Genomic DNA, 22,640 nt, shown 5'->3' with positions numbered 1-22,640 from the left:
TTGCAGGTTTTCAAGAGCCAGCTGGCTAAATCCCTGAGGAACATGATCTATCTCAGAGCTGAACCCTGCTTTGAGAAGGGGCTTGGCCTAGAGGCCTCCTGAGATCCCTTCCAACCTGGATTATCTTCTGATCCTAAGTCAGCAAATGAAAGGAGAGTTTCTGAAGTGGTTGGGAGTGAATGGAGACTACAAGAGGACTATATATATTTCCATCTCTTCAAAAATATTCATTGCAAAGACTCTGATGTTTCCTGAAAATTTAATTAACTGTTTTCTTCAGAGGAAAAAGAAACACCTGAAGATTTTGAACAATAACGTTAGTTAAATCAATTGCTACAAAACATGGCTGCAGTAGCTTTTAGCCGTAATTTTTGCCCAAAATTTTTCCATGATATTAACTTCTGTCACTGAAAACATCAATCATGAAAAAGATCAATGAAGTGCTGTTGGAGCCATGGCTATGTACATAATATGAAGGATTATAAAGCTTTACTAAACTGAAATGTAGAGGGGAAAAAGTCATAAATGTTAAACCACGTGAACACTCTTTAAGGACAGGCTTCTAATTACAAGTGTCACAGTATAGGCTTCTTACAGAAATTCTCCTAAAGGATTTGTGCTCCAGAAAAGTGAGGTGTTCAGCTAGCTCAATGGGCTCCAGATGGTCAAACAGCAGGCAGGCCTTTCCTTTCTTGGAAATCCTCTTCCTCTGTGTAACTCTTCTCATCCAGTCATAGGAAGGACTGCAACAGAAAATAGGTACAATTCTCATTTCTGCTTAGGTACAATGTGAGTTTGCACACATAGTATAAAAATACCAAGAGAGAGATCAGATGTTTTCTGATCTGTGATATCCAGTAATAAACACACAGAGTAAAACCCATTCAGGTGCATAACAGAAGAGTTTCGGAGACGCTACTGCAAATGATAAATAATAGCAGGTTTTTGTCAGAAGAAAAAGGACAACATACTCTTTTCTAGGTCACACCAAATTCTGATACAGAATAAAACAGACATGACTAACATCAAGGCTTAATTTTCACTCTGTAAGACCACAGGTCCATGAAATAATGGAACATCAGAAACAGTCAGTCAAACAGCTAATAAAAGAGTAAGAAGTGGGTGGACAAAAAGGCAAATAATTTGCTTACAACAAGTGGAATAATTCCTACTCATATACAGTAAAAGCACTTCAGAGAGCAGAAGGAGGTTGCTAACAGTATTTTAAAATTAAGTTTTAAGAGACAATATTCATGTGATTTCACTGATACTGTTCTTGAAGGAAGTCTTGCAACTTTCATTGACATTAGTAGTGCTGTCCTTCCAGGTTACTATGACATTTTTAAATAAGGAAAAATCACTATGCATGTGCCATATTTTAAAAGAAAATCTACAATATCAGGTGAGATACAAGAGTCTGTCTGGTGATGTTTAAAAGGTAATTTTTGTTTCAGTGTGTCAAGGAAATAGTAATGTAATCATTCTGATTCCATAATACTACAGATGTGAATGCTAAAGATCATCCAGTTAAATCATAGAAAAGAAGTACACAGAAAGCCATTAGAAAAAATTAGCAGGTTAGTGATGAAACAACAAAAAAGCTTCCCTAAGAAAATGCAAGATTTACACAACATGCCAGTCACTGCATTTCTTGTCATTCTATATGAAAAAATATAGGAAAAAAGTAATATTAATCATTTAATTTGCACTAGCTTTGTCAGGAAAATTATTTATTTCATGTTTACGTCAAAAACTTACATACAGATAAGAATCTTCTCTTTACTGTGACACTACAACTAGAATTTCAAATTTTTAGTAAATTCAAATTTAGAAGACCATCTTTTTGTAACTGTTTTTTTGCCCTCTCAAGATCAAGATGGCCTGTAATATTTTTATATTTTGCACAGAACTTGAATTCTGCAGTTACAGACACAAGCTCATAACATCCTTACATGCTGGAGATATCAATGAGATGGATGTGATCCTCATATCCGAGCTGGCTGGCTACTTCTCGAAACTCTTCAGTCAAACGAATCAGCCCAAGATCCAAGTTAAACTCCGCAGGAAATTCCAAAATCCAGTATCTGAAATCCACAGACAGCAGTTTAGAGATGCCCACGGATTCAATGGCTGCATATCAATACTCACATTTTATTCAATAGGACATAAATATTTCAGACCCAATGGCTTTTGGGCAGAGATGGTGGACTACCCCAACTTGCTGCTGTGATAATCTGTGACACTGAAGTGGAAAAAGCCACTTTATCATATAATTTCCTTTGGTTAACTCACCACAGCACAGCAGCATTCTACTGAAATGTGAAACTAAAGTGATGCCTCAGGTGACACACAAAAGGCACATATGTGTCATGACTCACACTGCCAGGACACCCAAATGACACTTGCACTTGTCCCTTGTCTAAGTGTGACACTGTATCTACACAGAAAAGATTTTTCAATGAAAATAAAAATGTGAATTTTGGTGGCAGTTCTATGACAATAACCATGTAAACAAGATGTCTCTGCTATTTAAGGGGGTATGGAAAAAGCCTTATCAGTCCTGCTTTCAATACCTCCCTCCCTTTCTTCACAGTGATATAACTTGGTCTAGAGGCAGAAAGAAAAAGCATTTATTTGAGGGAAGTAGGTTATATCATGCTAGCTTAAAAATTCATGCTTTCTCTTTTACAGCGTGTTTTTCCTACACAAGCACAGCCTAACACATGAAAGCTTTCCCATAGAAACAAGGTCAGAGACGGTGCAAGGATCAGGACATAATCAACCTGTAATAGCTTTGGCATCACTAACACACTCCTGTTGTCATAGATTATGTAGGTTGTGTGAACTGAAGACAACAGCCCAGAGACAATCTTCCTCTACCACACTAGACTAGATCTTGAAACAAAATGTGTCTCTCCTCTGTGTGGCACTGAACTAGTCTCCTTCTAAGAGATGTCACGCTCAACACCAGGTAAATCATAGTGCAAGTTTTCAGTCAGCTTTTTTAGGTCAATACAGTTAAATGCCTTAAAGACTGGATGGCTCAATGTAAACAATTATTTTTTCAAAGCACAGAAATTCACTCTTCAATATGGACTGGAGATCAAGGGTGGGTTTTTTTTAAAAAAAAAAAAAAAAACAACAAAACTTTATATTTCCATGGTTTAGTTTTAATTACATTAATAGTATTCACAGAAGCATAAAACCAAAATGCTAGGGGACCAGAACCACTCTCACCTCATGAAGTAACAGATTTTTAATCTGAATTCGTTGCAGTTCTCTCCATTGGCATCTCTGTATGTAGGCTAGTTAAAGAAAGCTTTGTGTGCCTTGAAGTCAGTAATGTTGTTTTTAATCCACAGAAGGCTCTGACTCTAGACAAGATGCATAAAAACCAGTATCAAACTTTTCTTCTAGAGATAACCAGAGTCATCTCTGTTAGCTCTGATACTTCATTCACTTTCATAGCACCTTAGGGTACAAAGACCATTTCCTGGTTGCCAGGTTTTTTTTTTTCCCACTAGCAAAAATGCCTCTATTATACTATGCTGAATATTCTGCTGAATGGTTTCTTGCCAGCTCTGGCTAGCCAAATACAAAAATATTTCTGATTACTGAAGTCTATAAGAGGTATAAATGACATGTAGGTTCTTAGCTAACACTGAAAGTTCGTATCAGTCCAAGGCTAGCCAGCCATTACACATTTGAAAAGTTATTCTGGCAATCTATTTCCACTTATTCAAAGTTAATTCAAAGTATGCCTCAGCAAACTTGTATATATGGAAAAAGTCCACAACCAATAGCAGAAAGAAGCTCATAGACTTCCACCTTTTAGGCTGAAAAAATCTCACCCTTAAACCTTGTTTGTCACTAATTAATTGAGACAATTTGACATGCAGTCACAGAAATAATCTGCCTTTGACGTTGTAATGCCAAATTGCAAGTATGTCAAATTGCAAGTCTTCCTGAAAGGATATGTGGACAGAAGCTTGCCAGCCAGCTCTGTGGAAGGCAAATACCACCGGTGCATTAAAAGAAAGGTTCTTGGCAAATGGCTGGAGCACTGATTTCCTTTGTCATCTGCAAAACAGAAACAAGTGAGTTAACCACATTATTCCTGAACAGAGAGGAGCTTTTATTCTCCAAGTGGAGTCAGAGAGAAAGGATCAAAAGTGAAAACGTTGGGCCATTATCTACCAAATAGTTAGGAAACAAAACCGAAGAACACAATTGCTCCTTTAGTGATAACTACACCTTGATTGTAGTGGTAGGTTAAAAAAAATAACCAGTGTAGATAATTGGTAATAGAATAACGGGTATGGACAGCACTATGCTGAACATTATACAAAGAGAATGCCAGTAACCCAAAGAACAAATCCCAGATTAATCCACCAAAAGGGTACGGAGATAATTTATGTATAACCCATTCCAATATTTGTTTTATTGCAGCTTTATAGCTTTATTTTAACAATTAGATTGTTAAAAAAGGGATCTGCCTCAAGGAATTCAATGTCAAAGCAGCACCTCACATCTGTGCACAGGGTTCCATCTCCAGCTGCTATACAGCCCCTTGTGTCTTTGCAAGGTAGCCACTGAAACTACAAGACGACTTATTCCCTGGCAGCCTGGCTGACCATCAGTGTTCCTCAACACCTGCGATCTTAGGTTATGCTCTGTCTGTCACTCTTTAAAAGACAGTAGTTGATATTCATGTATGAAATGGGAACCACAGATGGATGACAGCTGTCAAGAGTGTGCATACAAGGAAGAGAGGCACGACTTGCAACAGACAACAAGTATACAGGCCCTGATACCTCTCATTAGCTATCTACAAACAGGGATACATGGGGATGCGCTACACTCAGTAGCAAGATCTGCCCCTTAATTATTTAATCTCTCTCACCTTTAGATACTTGTTTCTCTCCACAAGGGAAAAACCCTTAATACCTCATTCCAGCAAAAAGGTGTCTTGCTTTTCAAGAGAATCTAAATATAGCTTTGTGAATTAAGGCCCCATTTCAATGCATTTAAACCCATCCATGAACTCATCTGACTGCAATGTGATATACATCATGGTTAATGGTGTTATGGATCAGGGTCTACTTCATCACTTTTTTCCCTCAGACCTGGTACATCACATTTAATAAGAGTGAAAAGATTACATGAGCCTGAAGTCATACTATTGCCAATTATTCCATGATGATTCAGAAAACCTTTCAAAAAAATGACTGGTCAGAAAGGCAGCTGTGTAACCACTCAAGACAAAGATCAGTGCCAGAAATAACTCCTTGAATAATTCAACTAAACACTTCTCTTGGTGAAGGCCAGCATTTTAAAAACCACTCTGCCCATCATTGTGCATTATCTGTATTAAGAAAATTTAATACAGTCTGCATATGATTAAAATTCTGGCCCATGTGATTCTGGGCCAAAATGAAACATGGAAAATTTTACAGAACAGAAATGTTGTTTGCCAAGGGAAAGACTGGCTAAATCAGAGAACAGCAGGGGTTATATTATAAGATGAATCTCAAGAACAGCAAAGTAAAATATTGAAAAAGCATACCAAACATTTCAATACAAGCGTTCAGAAGCTCATCTAATGTTGCAGCCTTTCCAAGTGTGTTTGACCCCATTGTCCTTTAATGTTGTCAAAAAATAAGAGACATTTTCACCAACTAGAAGGATGCTTCTTCAGCTGCACAGCTTTTTCACTTTATTGTTGGTTGCATTCTTAGCTGGACTTCAAGGAAAATCTGAAGAAAGTAAAAGAAATCATAATTATATGACTATGTGGAAGATTTACCAGGATGCAATGTTTACAGTTCAGCTCATCTTTCCTATAAACTGTTTTTTCTCCACATGATACAGAGCACGTGAAAGACTGCCGTAAGCTTTCCCTACATTCCAGCCTGTGTTTTTAAGTGTTGTCCAATTGTTTGTCCACTAGCACAAAATAAATCCATAGCTAGCATCATAAAACAGAAACCAGATGGTAAATGAGGGCATGCATGTACAGTGACGCACATTTTGTTCAGGTCATTTTATTTACACTTGATAAGTCACATTTTGTTAATAACCCTGCTTTTATGTTTTTAAGCATAACTGGGTTTTTTTTCCTAAGGTTACTGGTTCATGGTAATGCTAATGGTGTTAATTGGCACAGGCCATATAAAATATTTAATGAAGTTCATAGCAAACATTAAACTAGGAAGCGATTTTTCAAAGAAACTTAAGATCAGTCCCTACAGCTTTTCTAAATAAATCTTCCCACGGTATCTCACAGAAAGCTGAACACACAGAGAAACTTCTAAACTGTAGCATACATCTACTACGCATTGAATTATCAAATATCCATTTACCTGAAAGACACGCAAAATACCCTGTTACAAGTTTTCAGAAATAATTTTTTGGGTTATATTTAAAGAAGAAATCAGTATTTTATTACCTATCTGTGACTAAGCCCCACTACTGCCTGACCCCTAGCAAGTGTTTGAGATGTGACAAATAATAACTAAGTACATCCAGAAAGTTTGCTAGGAAAAAAAGCCAAGAGTAGGGTTAAAACAGTCCTTGAAGAAAAACAATGAAGGAGTTTGGGAAGGTGCTTTTTAGAAGTTGTTGCCTGTACATAACTTTTTGATGTTGGTCATGCAAAGCACTAAGGAAGCATATACATGCCTTAATTCATACAGAAATGTAAAGTTTTTTCAAACCTACCTTATCATAGAGCTCACACTGCAAATTCAATTCTGACAGGAGTGGCATCCTTCACCCTTTTTACTAACCCACCCTGACCCTCTCCCAAATGCCACTGTTACAATAAGCACAAAGTGCTTTGAGCTAGGTCCCTGTAAGCTTGCAGCCCTGCATACACCACCATGGACCAGCCACCCAAGGGACACCAGACAGTGGCATCCTTGCTGGCCCTGCTGGTGCCACCTCAGCCAGCCATCTCACACCCAGAGCATGGTTAGACATGTTCCTTTCTCAGCAAAAGGTAGGGTCAACTTATCCTGACACAGCTCCAACCTCCCAGGAAGAGAATAAAATGTTTCTTGTTCAGGCTAGGTGACACTACTGAACTGACCATGTCCAGGCTGGTTCCGAGGTGCCAAGGCCAACTAGCAGGGTGGCCTGTACCTACACCAGTAAAGTCTCTCAACCTCCCAAACAGAGTTGGCACCTGCAAAATGCCTATTGCTGCCTTATGCTAACTCCTACCTGCACCTGAGATCCACTTAGAAGACCACTGGCTGGTAAGAGAACCTCCAGCAGCACAGTGTATTGCATCCCAGCACCTGGAAAATTGTCCCACACTGGATAATTCTCTACAGACCTGGCTTCAGAGTCCTGCAGGGCCCAGGCTGCTCTAAGCATGCAGCACTGTTTTGCTTGGAAGACCTTCAAAATGTATCATTCAGCCAAAATTACTATTATTTTTTGATGGGTGCCTACAGCCAGGTTATTTCTCATGCCATCCAACAAAGGATTTAGCTATGACACACTTTTCCTGAAACTGAGAGAAGGATCCTGCAGGAAACAAGCACAGCTCACCAAGCAGGGAGTTTCTACAAGTCTGTGCACACGATGCCGCAGCAGCCCAGGTCAGTCAACAGGAAACATGAGCAGAGAGCTGCAAACATCAGGTGTGCCCTGCCAGTGCCTTCCTCCTAGCTGGAAGAAAGCACTTTCCTCTGTTTGAGTTTGGTGGTATAGAACTCCCTCTTGAAGGAACACACATCTGTTTTTCCAGGAATTAGGAATTGAGCAGAGCTCCTATTTGCATCTAATTGGGGGAAAACTACTTTCGCACAACAGTAAGCAGCCAGAACACTCACCTAAAAAAAAAGGGGAAGGTGGGTACACCGTGGTCCTTGGCTTCGAACCCACACTCGGCATTGTAGCAGAAGGTGTCCATCCTAACAGTTACGTCTGGGGCTAGGCTGGGCAGCCTCAACCCTTTCTGCAAAAGCTGTGCCATTGCACAAAACCCAAAGTTGTCTAAAGTGAACCAGAGAGAGCATACAGGGAGATACGTGGCTCTCTAATCTGCTGGTCAGGCCACGCATGAGCCAGGGTCACCCTAGGTTCAGTCTTTCTTCACAAGAGTGTTTATGTATTTAAAGGGAAAAAAAACAAAGTAGAGCATTTGCTTGGTTTACTTGCTTTGAGAGTTAGCCAGCATCTGAACAGTGTTTTTCAAGATCAGAACTTTGTACTTTGGCACCTAACTTTTGCTAGAACCCCACTTGGGGCATGTTTGTCCTTTTCAACTATCTCAAAATCCTTCTCTAAGTGCTTAAATTACTGGCTTGATTTTTCACAGAGCCAGATATCTAGCTATTTCAACTTCATCTGACTGTTTTTTTTCAAGAGGAGAAAAATAAAATAAATTTTACATGGGCTATTTCAAAATATTTTTTACCCAGCTCTTTAAAAAATAGAATCAAGAGAAGCCATTACATTTTCTGCCTATCCCTTGAAAACGGCTAGCATGAAATGTAATAGGGGAAGAGATTTGTTCTTTTTCAGTTTTGCTAGTATTACCATCCTCTATAACATAGAGCATAGGAGATTGTCATTCCTATCTTCTGTTGGCAACAGTATTACGGCAGCTACGTAGTAATCAACAAATATTTCTCCATGTAAAACTGAAGGATTTTTTTTTTAATTACATGACAGCTACTTTACCAGTAGATACCTAGATCCTGATGTTACAGTGCCATTCCCCCAAACAGTCTATCTGACCATTAAATGATTTTATTGTCATAATGCTTCTAAAAGAAGAATAAAACATTTCCACTGAAGGCAGAACTGGCTGACTGGGCTAAACTATATATTCACAGCCGAGCCAAAACCTGATATCACATCTCTTGACTGCAGACTCCAACGACTACAACCATTACATCACTACTTGTGTGATTAAGCACTGCTGTTTTACTAGAACAATAAATGTGTTGTCTATATCATGCCACAATGGTATACAACCACACCAACACCTCTAGAGATGGATGAATAAAGTACAACTATAAATTTCACCTACATAAATTAAATAAATTATATTTTGATAGTCAACGGCTTGACATGAGAAGCACAAAACAATCATACAGGTAATAACATGTGTATATAACGTATATATATACACATGTATAATAATGTGTATATATAAAAATGTATAATATATGTATAAATACATATATAATACATGTAAAGAAATAAAAGCTTTGAAATAAGTGGTTACTATTAAAAAATTAATTGCCAAAGGTGCAATTTGACTTCCAAATAAGGATAACCTAGAGAATCTCTGCCCCCAGGTGCTTCCTAATGTAACTCTGAGACATCTCATTGCGTTCATCTGTTTCAGGAGGATTCAGGAAAGCTGGATAAGAAAAACAGCTCACTCAGTGACATCACACAGTTAGTGAATGATTGCATACTACAAATGAAACAAAAAAAAAAAATTTCCCTTATACTAGAATTATAAATCCTACTGGGTTTACCATGGTTAACAGAGGCTATTAAGGACACAGGAGGCACACAATCCTCCCCAGCTATTCATTCTCATTTCTTGACTGGGTCACTTGAAGTGACAGACTCCACTACGTGTCTTGCTGGAACTTCAGGGGAATAGTCAGGACTGGGTGAGGGACGGTAGGAAAATTATCAATGTAAGTCTTAGTGTTCCTTCAAAGCCTGCAGCTTTGTCTAAAGGACCCTCTTCATTTAGGTAACAGGTACAACCATAAAATTCCTATGAACCAAGTCATGGTATCAGGCATGTCATGCTTTATTTCATGAAATATTACCATTACAGGATGTGTACTTCCTACTTAGGGGGAAAGCAGAAATATCTGCAGTGATGTGCCCAGAGGTTAGAAGTCCCTGGTGGACTGAACTACAAGACAGAGTCTCTTTCAAGTCTTGCCATCACCCTGACTGCCACATGCACACAGACAGCTACTTTGAGCAGATGGTTTTACTTAGCATTCTTGTGCAGTGTAACTGCATTTTGTGTTCAACATTTTGGAGGTCTTGAGACAACACTATTGTCGAAGGTCTTGATAGATGTATTTAAAACCAGTGTGTAGGCTGTGAGCTCCTGAGACAGATGTGGCCAGGTGTAATACATTCATTTTTAAAAGAAACAGGGTACCCTGCCAGTAAACTTGTGGTCTAATGCAAAAGCATCAAACGGTGTGAACAGAGTGGGGAGCAAGCAGTCAGGTTTTAAATGTTGGCTACTGTCGTTAGTAAAATCAAAAGACATCACTTTTACTGCTGGAGGCTACGAAGGGGGAAGTCCACACCTACAAGTTATGGCAGTTTAATATTAAAATGTCAAGCCAGCACAAATCCCTGTGTGGGCACCTTCACATGGATTTCAAGCAAGTTATATTGGTTACAGGTGCGAGCTAAACCAATAAGTTGGGTTTAAATAGGCTTAAATTTGACATACAGAGTAATATTTATTTAGCTAAATGAAATTTAAACAGCTTTTTAGCCAAGCCAAAGTAAATATGCATGTAGCATTTTCCCCATTAATTAAAAGTGGGCTATTTTCCTTCTACTTGGGGACAATAAATAGAGCCACACACAAACAGTTCAACTCTGACACAGAGACACCTCTATGGGTCTCAGTTTATCCATAAACTTTCCAGAGGCCTGCACACAAGGGACTCATATTCTTTACAAGATCAGGACATTCTTGGGGGTTTAAGTAAGCCAGACGTCCCCTCGTCTCCCCCTCCTCCAAGCCTACACCACATAACACTGAATGCTTGCATTAAATGGCTTCCACCTGGCTGCTGCAGAAAGAGTGCTATATGTGAGCAGCTGAACTGGGAAACAGAATCGGTAGCAGTATGTAGAAAAAGAAGCCAAGAAGAAATCAGGAGCCTCATGAGAAGGTTTAAGGGTAACTTCCCTTGCTACAGCTTTTTCCTTTACCCTGTCTTGCTTGTGTCCAGGGCAAGCTCTTCAGGACAGAGTTCATCTGCTACCCTGTAGATGTAGTGGCAGCTCTCACAAATGAGGCCCTTTCTTGTGATTAGTCTCCACGCATATTAGTGTAATTACCATAATAAGAATCCCAGCTGGGACATATAACAGCTGCACCTTTGCCTACACAGGTGCAGTCCAGACGTCTGTTTGGGCTCAAGTCAACAGGTCTTAGGTAGCCTAATGCATAGTTCCTGAAGTTTTTCCTCTCCAAGCAGTTAAATATTTCTTGTAGGTGGTCAGTACCAGTTTATTTGCTACAGTACACACAAGTCCATTTCTAGACAACTCTGAGCAAGTGACATGGTCAGGTTTCTCCAGCATCTGACACATGCCAAACTTGTGCTAAGCAGGAAAGGGCAATGATGCTGGGCTGTCAGGCAGCCTAATTGCTACTGCTTCTGTCCCAGTCTATGACCTCAACCATCACATGCAGCTGGCTGCAGGATAGCACATCTGGCTTACCCATGACGTTTGTCATGTGGAGCGAGGACACAGAACAAGGGAGAGGTTGTGGCACTGCTCCATGAATGCAAGATACAAGCTTTGCTGCGGGCAGGAGAGGAATGAAAATGAAATATGAGAGTCTTGGGCTCACCAGTACTCATTCACCTTTGCTACACACCTTCAGACAGTAGTTACAAAATAAACCTATTACTTTGATTCACTCTTTTTCTGAATCAAAGGGGAACTTCAGAAGACACTAAACAGAGTGAGACGTCTGTGTCTGAAAAGGGGAGAGGACAGGGGGATGGTTAATTGTACACTGCTGGTGGATGGCTAAAGCCAAGCCTCATATCAACAACAGACACTACACAAGGGATGTTTGTTGGCTCCCAAGCTCTCAGACTCCATGGGATAAAGTTTCACCTATTCTATTTAATTTGCCTGTCAATTAAAATAAATATTTAATTACTAATTTGGGTATTGGGAAACAAGACAAATTTTAAAACACCTTTCCTCCCACTTTCCTGGATCAGCTTCACTCCAGACACCTCTCCTTCCCCCCTTGTTATTGCTGCAGGTTGCACCCAGTCCCTTCAGTGAGACAACAAGCAGTGCAGGTCAAGGTCAGTATGCAGCACTTTCTCTCTGCTGCTCCTTCCTTGTCCTATGCTCCAGCATGGGTCCTCTATGGGCCACAGTCCCTTCAGGGAAGTACCTGCTCTGCCACACAGCACCTCCTTGTCCTCTGACCCCTGTTATTCCCTCTGTTCTTCCCTCCTCCTCTCTATTCCCTTGTCCCTGTGTTCCCTCCCCTTTGGCATTTTTTGCCTTTTCTTAAATATATTTCACAGAGGTGCCACCAACTCAGGTCAGCTGTGGCCTGCAATGGGTCCCTTGCAAAGACAGCTGGAAGTGGCTGTGTTTGACACAGGGCAAGCCCCAACTCCCTTAGAGAGGTCATGCCTGCAGCCCCCCTGCTGTCAAAACCTTACCATTTGCATCCAATAGAGCCTCTAAGGGATGAGAATTTGTCACCTTAGCATAAAAGTAGGCAGGTTACAAACTGTCAAAATGTATTTCATCATGCTTAATTTGGAGAGAAGAGTTCACTGAGCTAAATATTTACTTTCAGGTCATCAGAGGTCACCCAATTAACATAGAAGGGTATTATAAATGGTTTCAGGGCCTAGACACCTACTATTCTATAGGAACATACAGGTTCAATGAATAGGACCATACATAAGGAACCAAGTGGATATATACAGATCCACTCATATGCACTATCAGACTATTAGCTCAGAGCCATATAACTGCTTGTAGAAGTTCATAAATTAGCATATGAGGTACAATACATGCTGACCTAACATAAAAGAGAAGCTTACAGAAATCACAAGGAATGCTAATGGACAGTCACACGACCAAATACTTTCAGTAATCAGAAAGTCACTTGATTAAGGTTTGAGCTGCTTAGACAGCATTTTGTTTAGCATTCTTATCTCTTACCGTGAAATATAACCAAGATGATTTCTGAGATAACAGAAAAAACTCCAGGTTTCCCCACTTATAATTCCCCTAAAATAATGGATAACTTGATAGCTGGATTTGTAAAAACAACAAAGGTTTCATTCTCAATTGCAATTCTAGCATTTCATGGAACTGGTTATCTATCACAGCTCAGCTTTGTTCCATCCACTCCTACACTTGTTTCCTCAATTTACCGTGTTGACATCTGCCTCTATGACTGTAACTCCAGCTAGTAATGGCTGTAAAATCTGAACATACATCCTTGAGTTATTTAATGTACTATGATGATATCTTACTTCCACTTTCCATAGGTCAAGGTAGTACAATTGCCCAGAATGCATCAGGTTAAAAGGAAGAGCTAAAGGAAGGCTTTAGTTCATTTTCAAAAAGAGGAAAACTTTCAGCCATGCTTCTCAGTATATGTGTCACAAAAACTTGCTGTTGTCTTGCTACTTCCAGTAAAGCAAATGTAAAATTACAAGTATCAGACATTTGATTAATGTGTATGATGCCAGGGGACGCAGCTCTTCTGAGAATCTTTGCCCTTCAGATATGTTAGAGATCTCCAACACCAAAGTACAACCCTTCAGGAGAGGGCAGGTAACAGCAGTAAGAGTTCACCTACTCTAACTCAGTCTGTTTTCAGAAAACAAATCAATACACCGTCAATACATCTTACAATTTATACTACTGCCTGTAAGCCTTCAGAGAAACTCTTGGCAATTACCTCTGCTGTTCACAGACTTGCATACAGCTCTTTACAGTCCTTCATGAATAAGTCTGCTTTGTTAACCTAATCACATAGGTCAAGTCAGAGGAAAAAACCACCTTATCAGCATATATTCTTGACTGGTTACACTGTTACATGCCTTTAATGACACTGGACCAGCCCCCCCCCCCCCGATTTTAAAAATTATCTTAGAAAACGTATGGGGAAATAACCAACGCTTCAGTTCTGAAAGACAAAGACACCGTATATTTATTATCATATATCTGTTACAAAACTTCTTAATATTTATTATTATTTACCTTTGCCACCTATATTCTCTTAATGCCAAGCTAGAAAAATCACATTTATTAATTAGATTACTTATTATTAATTACTTCTTTCTTAATTAGATTAATTAGATCAATCATAGACTATATTTACCTAGACCTTCTGATATGTTCAACTTGGAGATCTGTATTTTCCCCCACAAATCTTATTTTGTCTTATTTTTAACTAAGAAAAAATTCTTCTATAGTAGCATAGTCCCTGGGTAGTGTCTTATTTGCAGCTCTTAAATCTTCCAAGAATCATGACAGTTTTAAGAGTCAGCACTGCTTTCAGTTTCACACCACTTTCCAATCAATTTTAAGACAAAGAGGAATCATAAGAGCCTCTAACTTGTATTAAAACTTCGTAAGTTTGGTATCAAAGCTCTTGTCCAATAAACCCATGGCTTCCAAATCAATTTTCCCTCAGAAGAAGCTTTTTCACCCCATATAATTCTGTAATTTCCAGTTATTTCCCTCTGTAGACTAAATGCTCATGGCACAATACTTTCTAGGCCCATGCTGGCAGATAGCCACACTGCAAACGTCTGTGCCACACATTATAATGATGCCACAGGAATTACAGACACGTGTGGAGCTTCTCAAGCATGTCAGGCTCTACAGTCTTGTGCTTTGGTCACCCAAACAGTAGAGACTATAGTTAAGCCTCTCAAAAAGCAAGATGTTACAACACATTCCCTCTTCCCTTTTCCATTTCTGCAGCTATACCATATCAAGAGAAGATAAAAATGCAGCCGCTGACACCAGTGAAGGGAGACTTCAACACCTCCTACCTACCTGCTATCATTTCCAGCATCAGCAACTGTATCTGATTTCTCACTCTTGTTGATTCCCGCTTTTTCTTCTTTGGCCCTGTTATCCCATATATTATCCCACATCTCTCTCCATGAATTCAAAACCTATACCTATCCTGGTGGAAGGAGTGGCCTTCTCATGTGGTGAAAGCAGTTTTGCTGCTGACCTTTCCTCCTGTGACTGAAATCAAAACAGGAGTTGGCTTCAGAAATATCTCTACCAGACATTTACAGCCTGGGAAATACTTATCAGTGCAGTAAACTGGAGGCAGCAACTGGCAAAACAATAAAAGCAGGAAGAGGCTTTCAGAGACTTAAGTAATGGGAAGCTGGATGTCTGAGATGGAGTAAGAGTTAAAAGGACAGAGGGGCAGGACAGAACTTTGGCTCCTTTTGTTCATTTGGCTGTTACGGTGCATTTCTAATGGAATCATCCTCCGTTTTCCCTTTGATGAATGTAGAAAATGGTTCACACATAACTGCTATTTCCCCACAGACGTGTTAATAAATCCCAGACAAGGAGAGAGCCTGGACCAGTTGCTAATGGCCAGTAACCCTTATCACTCTGGGCAGCAGCTTCCCATTCATTTTAGAGCAGTCACTGTTTAAAGAGAGAATGCAAATCAAAATGGTATGCTAGAAAACACGGACAGACACACATGACAGTAGACAGACCTGCTGTGTGATCCTAGGAACTCATGCAAATTGCTTTCTACTGCACAGTCACATGAATCAGGGATGCCTGCCTTGTGCAGTGGTACGGTTTTGCATCTGCAGAAGTCACCGATGACTCACAACTTACAGGCAAGGAGGCATACAAAAAAAGCTGGCAGAGTGAAAACACAGCCTAAAGGTCAGGCAAGATCCAGCATCTTTCTTTGTGAAATTTGGTGAGCAGATGCTGGACATCAAAATACATAAGCAGCTCCTTACATCTAGTTATTTTTATGAGATTCCCTTGGGAAGATGGGTGAAACGATGGCAGCTTTGGTTTTCTTAATGATGCAAAGTGAGTATTTGAAACACAGACATAGAATGTTTCTTAATCCAGTTCAGAGGCTTTTAAAACAGCAAGCCTGCAACAGGAAAGAGCAGGGAAAAGATCAGTTGCTCTTTCAAGCATGTCTGACTAGATTTTGTACTTTTTTCAGAGTCAACAAAGTGACCGTTAGTCAGCTGACTAAACCTTGTTTCCTTACTAAGTGGTCTACTAAGGAACACAGACTGGTTAGTACAACCATATGAAGACACATAGCAAACCTCTAAAAGTGTTTATGATACAAGAAGTCTACAGAGTACAGGATACGAGAACAGCATCACCACAGTTGATTCCTATATCCAAGCTTTTGCAACAGAGTGACTTTTATTAACAACCAAGAGAGTTTGCAGCCAACAAGTTAAATACCTTTAAAAAGAAAGTAATGGCAACATGGAAATCTCTCATCCAAGACTTGAAACACAAACACAAGCTCGTCTGAAGAAGGTGCTATAGATGTATAGATATACAGAGCAGCAAGACAACTAGAAAAAGGGGAAGGAGCAGTGTAAAAAAATTTTTCTCAAAGAAAAAAAGAGGAAAAGCATCTTATAGCTTCAGCCTTAATAAGTAATATATTACACAAGTAACTTTGATCTTTAGTTTGATAATATTATTTTGGTAGTTAAATATTTATTGTATGAAAAATATTTAACAGAGGATTGCAGCTACACAAATATCCTACTTCCACAACCAGAGAACACATTGCTACAACAGGACTTCAGAGGAACAAGCCTAACTAAACAGTTAAGTTTCCAGTGCTCATGTCTTAAGATACAACATTGTAATTCTCTAAAGCTCATGTACTTGGAGTGCAACCTGTATTTTCTGCCTAGAAGAATAAGATCTGTAGAAAATCCCAAAATGCATAGAGATGCAGGGCCAAAGATTCACCATTACTGAAAAGCAGCAAGAGCAGTTGCTGTAGCTGTTAACGGTTGAGAATCACGTACTCCACCAAGTATCTTTATGGCTGTGTGGATGAAACCCCTTCAGTTAATTGGTAGCATAAGACCTTTCCAGTGGCTGGTTCAGGCTATCCCAAATACCTGTCACCCTCATGAGTAACTTGGAAAACTTATTAAATTCATCCAGGCCTGTTTGCTTTGTATTTACAGAAGAAACTCGTAACTATTTACTCCTTAGCATGTATTTACCAAATTTAAGGAGGTAATCAAATTTTCTTGAACTCCAATAATGATTAAAACAAAAAAATTCTCTGGCTACGTGGTAAAGCTAATATTAAGTGAAAAAATTGGTCAAGTAAGGGGAGGAAATTAAAGAGCAGGTGTTCTGAAGATCTTGATTTAGAAGCTGCAATAGAAGCTTAGGGACTTGTTTTCCTTCCCCCTGTATTCAGCATTGAAAGATTGACTGCTATTGCAGTCAGATTTTCAAAACAGGTTGCTCCTTTTCAAGCTTACTTACAGGAACAAATTATATTTCTATAAGCACTAGTATACCAGATAATCATGCCCAAGTCAGAGTTTACACCAATCTCCAAATCAATATAGTTAAATCAATGCAAGAATCCCAAAAGGAGAAGACTTTGAAACATGAAGCAAATTGCAAGAGAGTCTTTTCTGAAACTATATTAATCTGAAAACCTCCTCTCTTATTTTGGTTCCGTAATGTGAGCTGAGAACTAGGTCCAAAAGAAGGATTAAGCGTCCAAATCCTGACTCCCTTTCACTTCCAGGGTCTGACTCCAGGGGTGTGATTTTATGCCTGGTCTCTCACTTCGCACTTCCTCACCCTGGAAGGTGACTGCCTAGAGCTTTTAACCTCTCTCTGTGTTTTCAATATTAAAGTCCCCAAATGCCCAACAGTGGGCTTTGAGAAGCCTATCAGTCCACAACATCAAGAAGCTCCCCACTTAGGTCAGTCCTAAGTCCTTTTGGGATCTGTACACCAGAAACTCCTCTGCCTTGCCTGTGTTAAACATCCTCTGGTCACACCTAGCACATCACTCCTATACTAGATAGGTGCCACTGTGATGCTCCAGCTCTTTATCTAAGACCTCTGAATCTCCTTAAAGATGTGAGAGATACAGGATCATTTCTTCTCATTAGTGAAAGGATTGTAAATCTCCCACTGTCTTGGCTGAGACTACAGACCAGATTTACCAGCCCCAGAACATCAATGAAATTCCACATTAAATGAAATAATGGAAGTTTGTTTGGGCTGCAGGGAGAAAGCAAGCAAAAGCACGACTGTATAATTTAAGGGGAAAAGTACTCACTCAAGAAGAGGGGGAAAAAAAGGTGAATTCTAGTTCCTGCCCCAATGCCTACTTAAAATAAAAATATACAGACAGTCATTAGGGCAGGGCCTGGAAACCAAGAGTTTTAGGAAGGGTGGCAGCTGTTCCAGGAAGTATGTGTTCATGAATTTGGTAAAGCAGAGCATGAGTAAGCAAGCTAAAGTAGGCAAGACATCTTTAGCAGAGGAGATTATTATTAGTCTTTTAAGGAAGCTGTTTCATGAACAGTGTGATAAGGCTGGAATGTCATGGCTATTCTGATTCAGATGACAAAAATCACTGTATATCCAGATAGTAGGTTGACTCAAGCCCTAGTCCAGCGAAGATTTTCTGATGTAGTTTGCCCCACTGGCAATCAGTTACATATTTGCATAAACTGGGTTTTTTACTTCCCACTAGCAACACCAGAAATTTCCAAACAAGATCTGGGTTCAAACATGGGGCACTGCAAAACAAACAAATAAACAGAATTTACCAGTGCATGCCATATAAACCAGCACCACGACTGGGCAGGCCTAAGGGAATTACGAGCTATGAATGGAAGCTTATCTATAATAGTACTATTTCAGATTAAGAAAATTCAATTTGGTGAAACCAGAGTTTAAGATGGAGAAAGAATATGAAAAAGGTTATAGCATCATGATGACAAAATATGCAACCTGGGGTCATTGTGTCAAAGGCAGACTTATCAACATGTTTAGCAAGCACAAAAATATACCCAATAAGTCACATCCAATCTATTTGACCATATCACGTATGACTTACTTAAATACTAGCCTCTAAGATTAATATCTATATTGAAAACCATGAGCCTGTTTTAGGCACGGAGTGCAAAATATACTTCAGAAGGAATGGAAAAATCCTTGTTCATCTTGGAGATCCTGTTCCTGCTCACACTTCCTGCACTCCAGAGTCTCTTGCACAAGCCCATCACTACTCTGAGTAGAACATCTGTTTCCATGGTAGGGGTTGAAAAGAGAGGCAGTTTTAACAGTAGTGGAAGAAGTTGTATATGAAAATGTATTGATATATGTAACAAGTAATATCAATGTATATTAGCTACCGGTATAGTAAGCTTGGTATAACTTTTGTGGTAGTCCAAAGCAGACATCCTGCTGAATCACTAATATTAGATTTGTGTTAATTTAAAATGATATGGTTATTTTCTGTTTGCAGGAACTAAATATATAAAGTATCTGAACAAGAATAGCTCAGGTTTCACTAATTTTGCACAGATTATTATGTTTGGCAGGTTCTTGAGAGGTTGAAGCTTTCCCTTGCCTGAGAAATTCCAGATCATTAGTAAAGAGAATATGCATAAATCACAGGTGGGAGAGTACAGTGTAGAGTCAAATCATTTCACCTATTTGAATGTGGTCAGAGGTCACCGCAGCAAGGGGAGCAGTTATTCAGAGAAGTGAGACAGCAGATGGCCACCAAAACAACCAGAGTAATTCTCAAGAGTAATTGTATTTTCTGCTGAGTTCTAAACATGAGTTGTGTGGGTATTTCCACACGCCCACACTTTGATACTGACCCCATACACACTTAGAGATAAGCTGAACTTTCTGATGGGACTGCTCATGAGTTCAGCTCAGCAAATACCTATGCGTTTAAAGGATTAGTCTTTGTATCTGAACCAGACTCACCAACTCTGTTTTGTTGATACTTCCAATGATTGCAGTTGTTATTCTTTTACGTTCTTTCCAAGAGAAAAGTTCTCCCCTGTCCCAACACCTCTAATCTGACAGTCAGGTGGTTTTTGGATATGTTACACCAATAAGCAAACCCATTAATGAAAAAGTACAACTGCACTGACTATTCACATTGAATAGAAAAAACACAGAGAAAAGCAATCAACAGCAACAATCAGAACACCTGAGAATTTACTTCATCTTTTTTATTCAGACCTTGGGTATTGTCATTCCTGACTTAAAGGAAAAGGCCAACGGGAAAACACATCTATCAAATTAAGCAGTGAAAACTGATTATACCACAAATTTGTTAACAGAAAACATTCTGTGTAAGTTGTTTAGAGTATCTGTACAAATGTTCTGTAGCCAGGCCTGGACAGCTTAGGAAAAAAAGAAAACCACAAAGTACCCCTTCAGTACTTTTGAAAGTGGTTTCCTCTCTTTATTCAGGAACATCCTGGGAGTGGCTCCTCTGTATAATGGTATTTTCAACCAGAGAAAGGGTCTGGCAAAACTACAGTTACTCTTCAGCAAGATGTTTTTCTGTAGAGCAGAAATATGCCCATTCAGGGAACTATAAGGCTGCCCTGATCAGTTCCTCAGAGTAAAGGAAAAGGATTTAACAGGAACCTTACAAGGGTCTCAGTGATATGAGTATGCACTGAGCTTCTGCAGAGGGACAGCAAATGGTCACGTTGTTACCAAATCCCCTCTACTACGTAATAAAAAAAATTCCAGGATAAACAAATTCTGTTAGGTATTGGACTTTCTGGAGATGCATCACTGGGAAATTCAAGGGCTGAGCACTTCCCCAAACAAAGCATGCTGAAATTTAATTCATATACTTCATGCCTGTGCAGACCTGCCTTGACTTATATGACCATAATGAGGGGGTATATTCGAAAAGCTGATCATATATTTTTGTGAGATCTGTATATTATAAAATAATATAAAAGAGTGGTGGCACAGAGTTTGTGTCTTCTGCTCAAATGCAAAATCAGTGTGTGCTCCAGTGACGTTCCATGACTGGTGCTGCAGTAACAGATGTAGCAGTTGGAATTCATCAGAAAAGCCATAAAGTGAAGAGGGCCTGAAGACTGCAATACTCCTGTTTCTCAAAGTACTGTCTGCATTTAACAGTAGATATCCCTACCAAAATGGCTTGGTGATAAGGATTAAAACAACAGCACCTTTGAGAATCTTGTGATGTTGATTAAGTTTTTTAAATTTTGTGGTCAGAGGATTTAAGTGTCTACTCATAAGTCTTGAATTTCATTCAAAATAAGATACAGCAATGACAGCTGGAAGCTGTAAATGAAACAGGGTTGATTACCTTAGATTTTGCAGATCCAAGTGATGAGTTATTCTCCTTTATTGTAAACAACCTTAATAATCAATAATATAGAGGCACAAAACTGAGCTCTCCCACCACATTTAAGACAATTCAGTGACCACTGAGACAATGGGTTTTCAGGTATTATTACCTGAAGGTGAGCTCAGCAGTGCAGTTATCTAATGTTTACTACGCAATCATCACTAGCTCCCTTTTATACAACACTTAATTCCCATGGATGCCTGAGAATAAAATCAGTTGCACAAGAGGCACACAGAGCTGGCTCATAATCCAGCTGATGCAGAACCATATGGCTTTACACCAGTCTTCTGCACCAACCCTGGCACAGAGATAGGGAAAAAGAAGGTACAGCAGGAGGTCCTACTTATTTTTGGTATATCTGGGGTTTAACTCAGGTTCAAAGCATGGCTCTTCAACAGTCCTTTTCATCTGACTGAGCAGTTTGCTTAACAGAGAATATTCATCACAAAGATAAAATACGACCTCTGGAAACAAGCACACTGTGGCACAGTCTGACCAAAAAAGAAGAATTCCTACAGTTCTGAAGTTCTGGGATCAGAATTAAAAAAGCGAGAGCAGACCAGTGTTTTCCCTGCACCACATGGGGTAGAGACCTGGACAGGCCTGAGGGGCCCCACTGCAGCCAAGGTTTCTGGGGGGACTAGGGGCTCCTGAGCGCAAAGCCAGGCACCTCAGGGCCCCGTAGGCCTGCTGCATTCCTGGCGTTGCATGGCATCTGTGTGGGAGGGCTCCAGCATCACCGCAGCCTGACAGTACTTCAGCTCTCGGTTCAAAGGCAGTCTACCCTCGGAGATGCAAACAGGCAGGAAGCCAGGCAGACTTCTGGTTTTGTGAACAATTGAAACTGATTGACATTTTCCTATAAAATTTCCAGTTAACCAGCAAAGCCATAAACCCTGGTTTAAAAGAAAAAGACTTCAGGGAGAAATAAATAAAGTTTCTCTTTCTTACGTGAGAAGTATTTGCATAAGGATTATTCTCCCCATCTTTAAAGGAGGAACAACATGCTTCACTAAACCTGCCAGTGTTTACCCTTGGTCCTGTTCTGAAATTCAGGCTTTGTGACTCGACATATCTACATCTTCCTCAACAGGATCCCACTGCTCTCTACCTCTGCCCCTCTTTAACCTTCCCCAAAGCACATGGCATCCCTCAGGTTCATCACATACCAAGTTCCACCACGCATTCATTTGTTCCCATTCCTCCTAAGTCTCCTCTAAAAAAACGTATTAATCATTACATAAATAATTGATCAAAGGTTCCTTTATATATATCCTATAGTGCAATTCTTGTCTTAAAGCAACACTTCAGACCATAACAGTCAAAAATTATCAGATGGGGAAATCAACCATTCATGAAGCAAAACCATCAAAAATGCAAGTATTCAAAAATAAATTTAATTAAAAACTTGGATACTTAGGAGGCTCACTCCCAGTTTTTAGGAAGGATT

General features: G+C 39.6%; 1 protein-coding gene across 3 annotated transcripts in view; it reads right to left on the bottom strand.

Moving 5' to 3' along the window:
• The window catches only part of RASGRP3 (RAS guanyl releasing protein 3), a 66,537-nt gene that overhangs the window by 29,198 nt on the left and 14,699 nt on the right, over positions 1-22,640 (bottom strand). For 2 of the 3 annotated variants that reach the window (XM_074896945.1, XM_074896946.1), the window contains exons 2-6: positions 5,567-5,756; positions 3,980-4,080; positions 3,238-3,302; positions 1,953-2,084; positions 596-743 (exon numbers count right to left, since the gene is read on the bottom strand). In XM_074896945.1, coding sequence (XP_074753046.1) covers positions 596-743; positions 1,953-2,084; positions 3,238-3,302; positions 3,980-4,080; positions 5,567-5,636 — 516 coding nt within the window. In that variant the 5' untranslated portion in view covers positions 5,637-5,756. Of the gene's footprint in view, positions 1-595; positions 744-1,952; positions 2,085-3,237; positions 3,303-3,977; positions 4,081-5,566; positions 5,757-22,640 lie in introns of all 3 variants that reach the window. The other variant, XM_074896947.1, reaches the window with a different exon arrangement.

The sequence above is a fragment of the Athene noctua genome, chromosome 1 (genome assembly GCF_965140245.1).
Source record: "Athene noctua chromosome 1, bAthNoc1.hap1.1, whole genome shotgun sequence".
NCBI classification, from domain to species: Eukaryota; Metazoa; Chordata; class Aves; order Strigiformes; family Strigidae; genus Athene; species Athene noctua.
The sequence above is the reverse complement of the archived record's forward strand: the minus strand, read 5'-3'. Positions and strand labels throughout refer to the sequence as shown.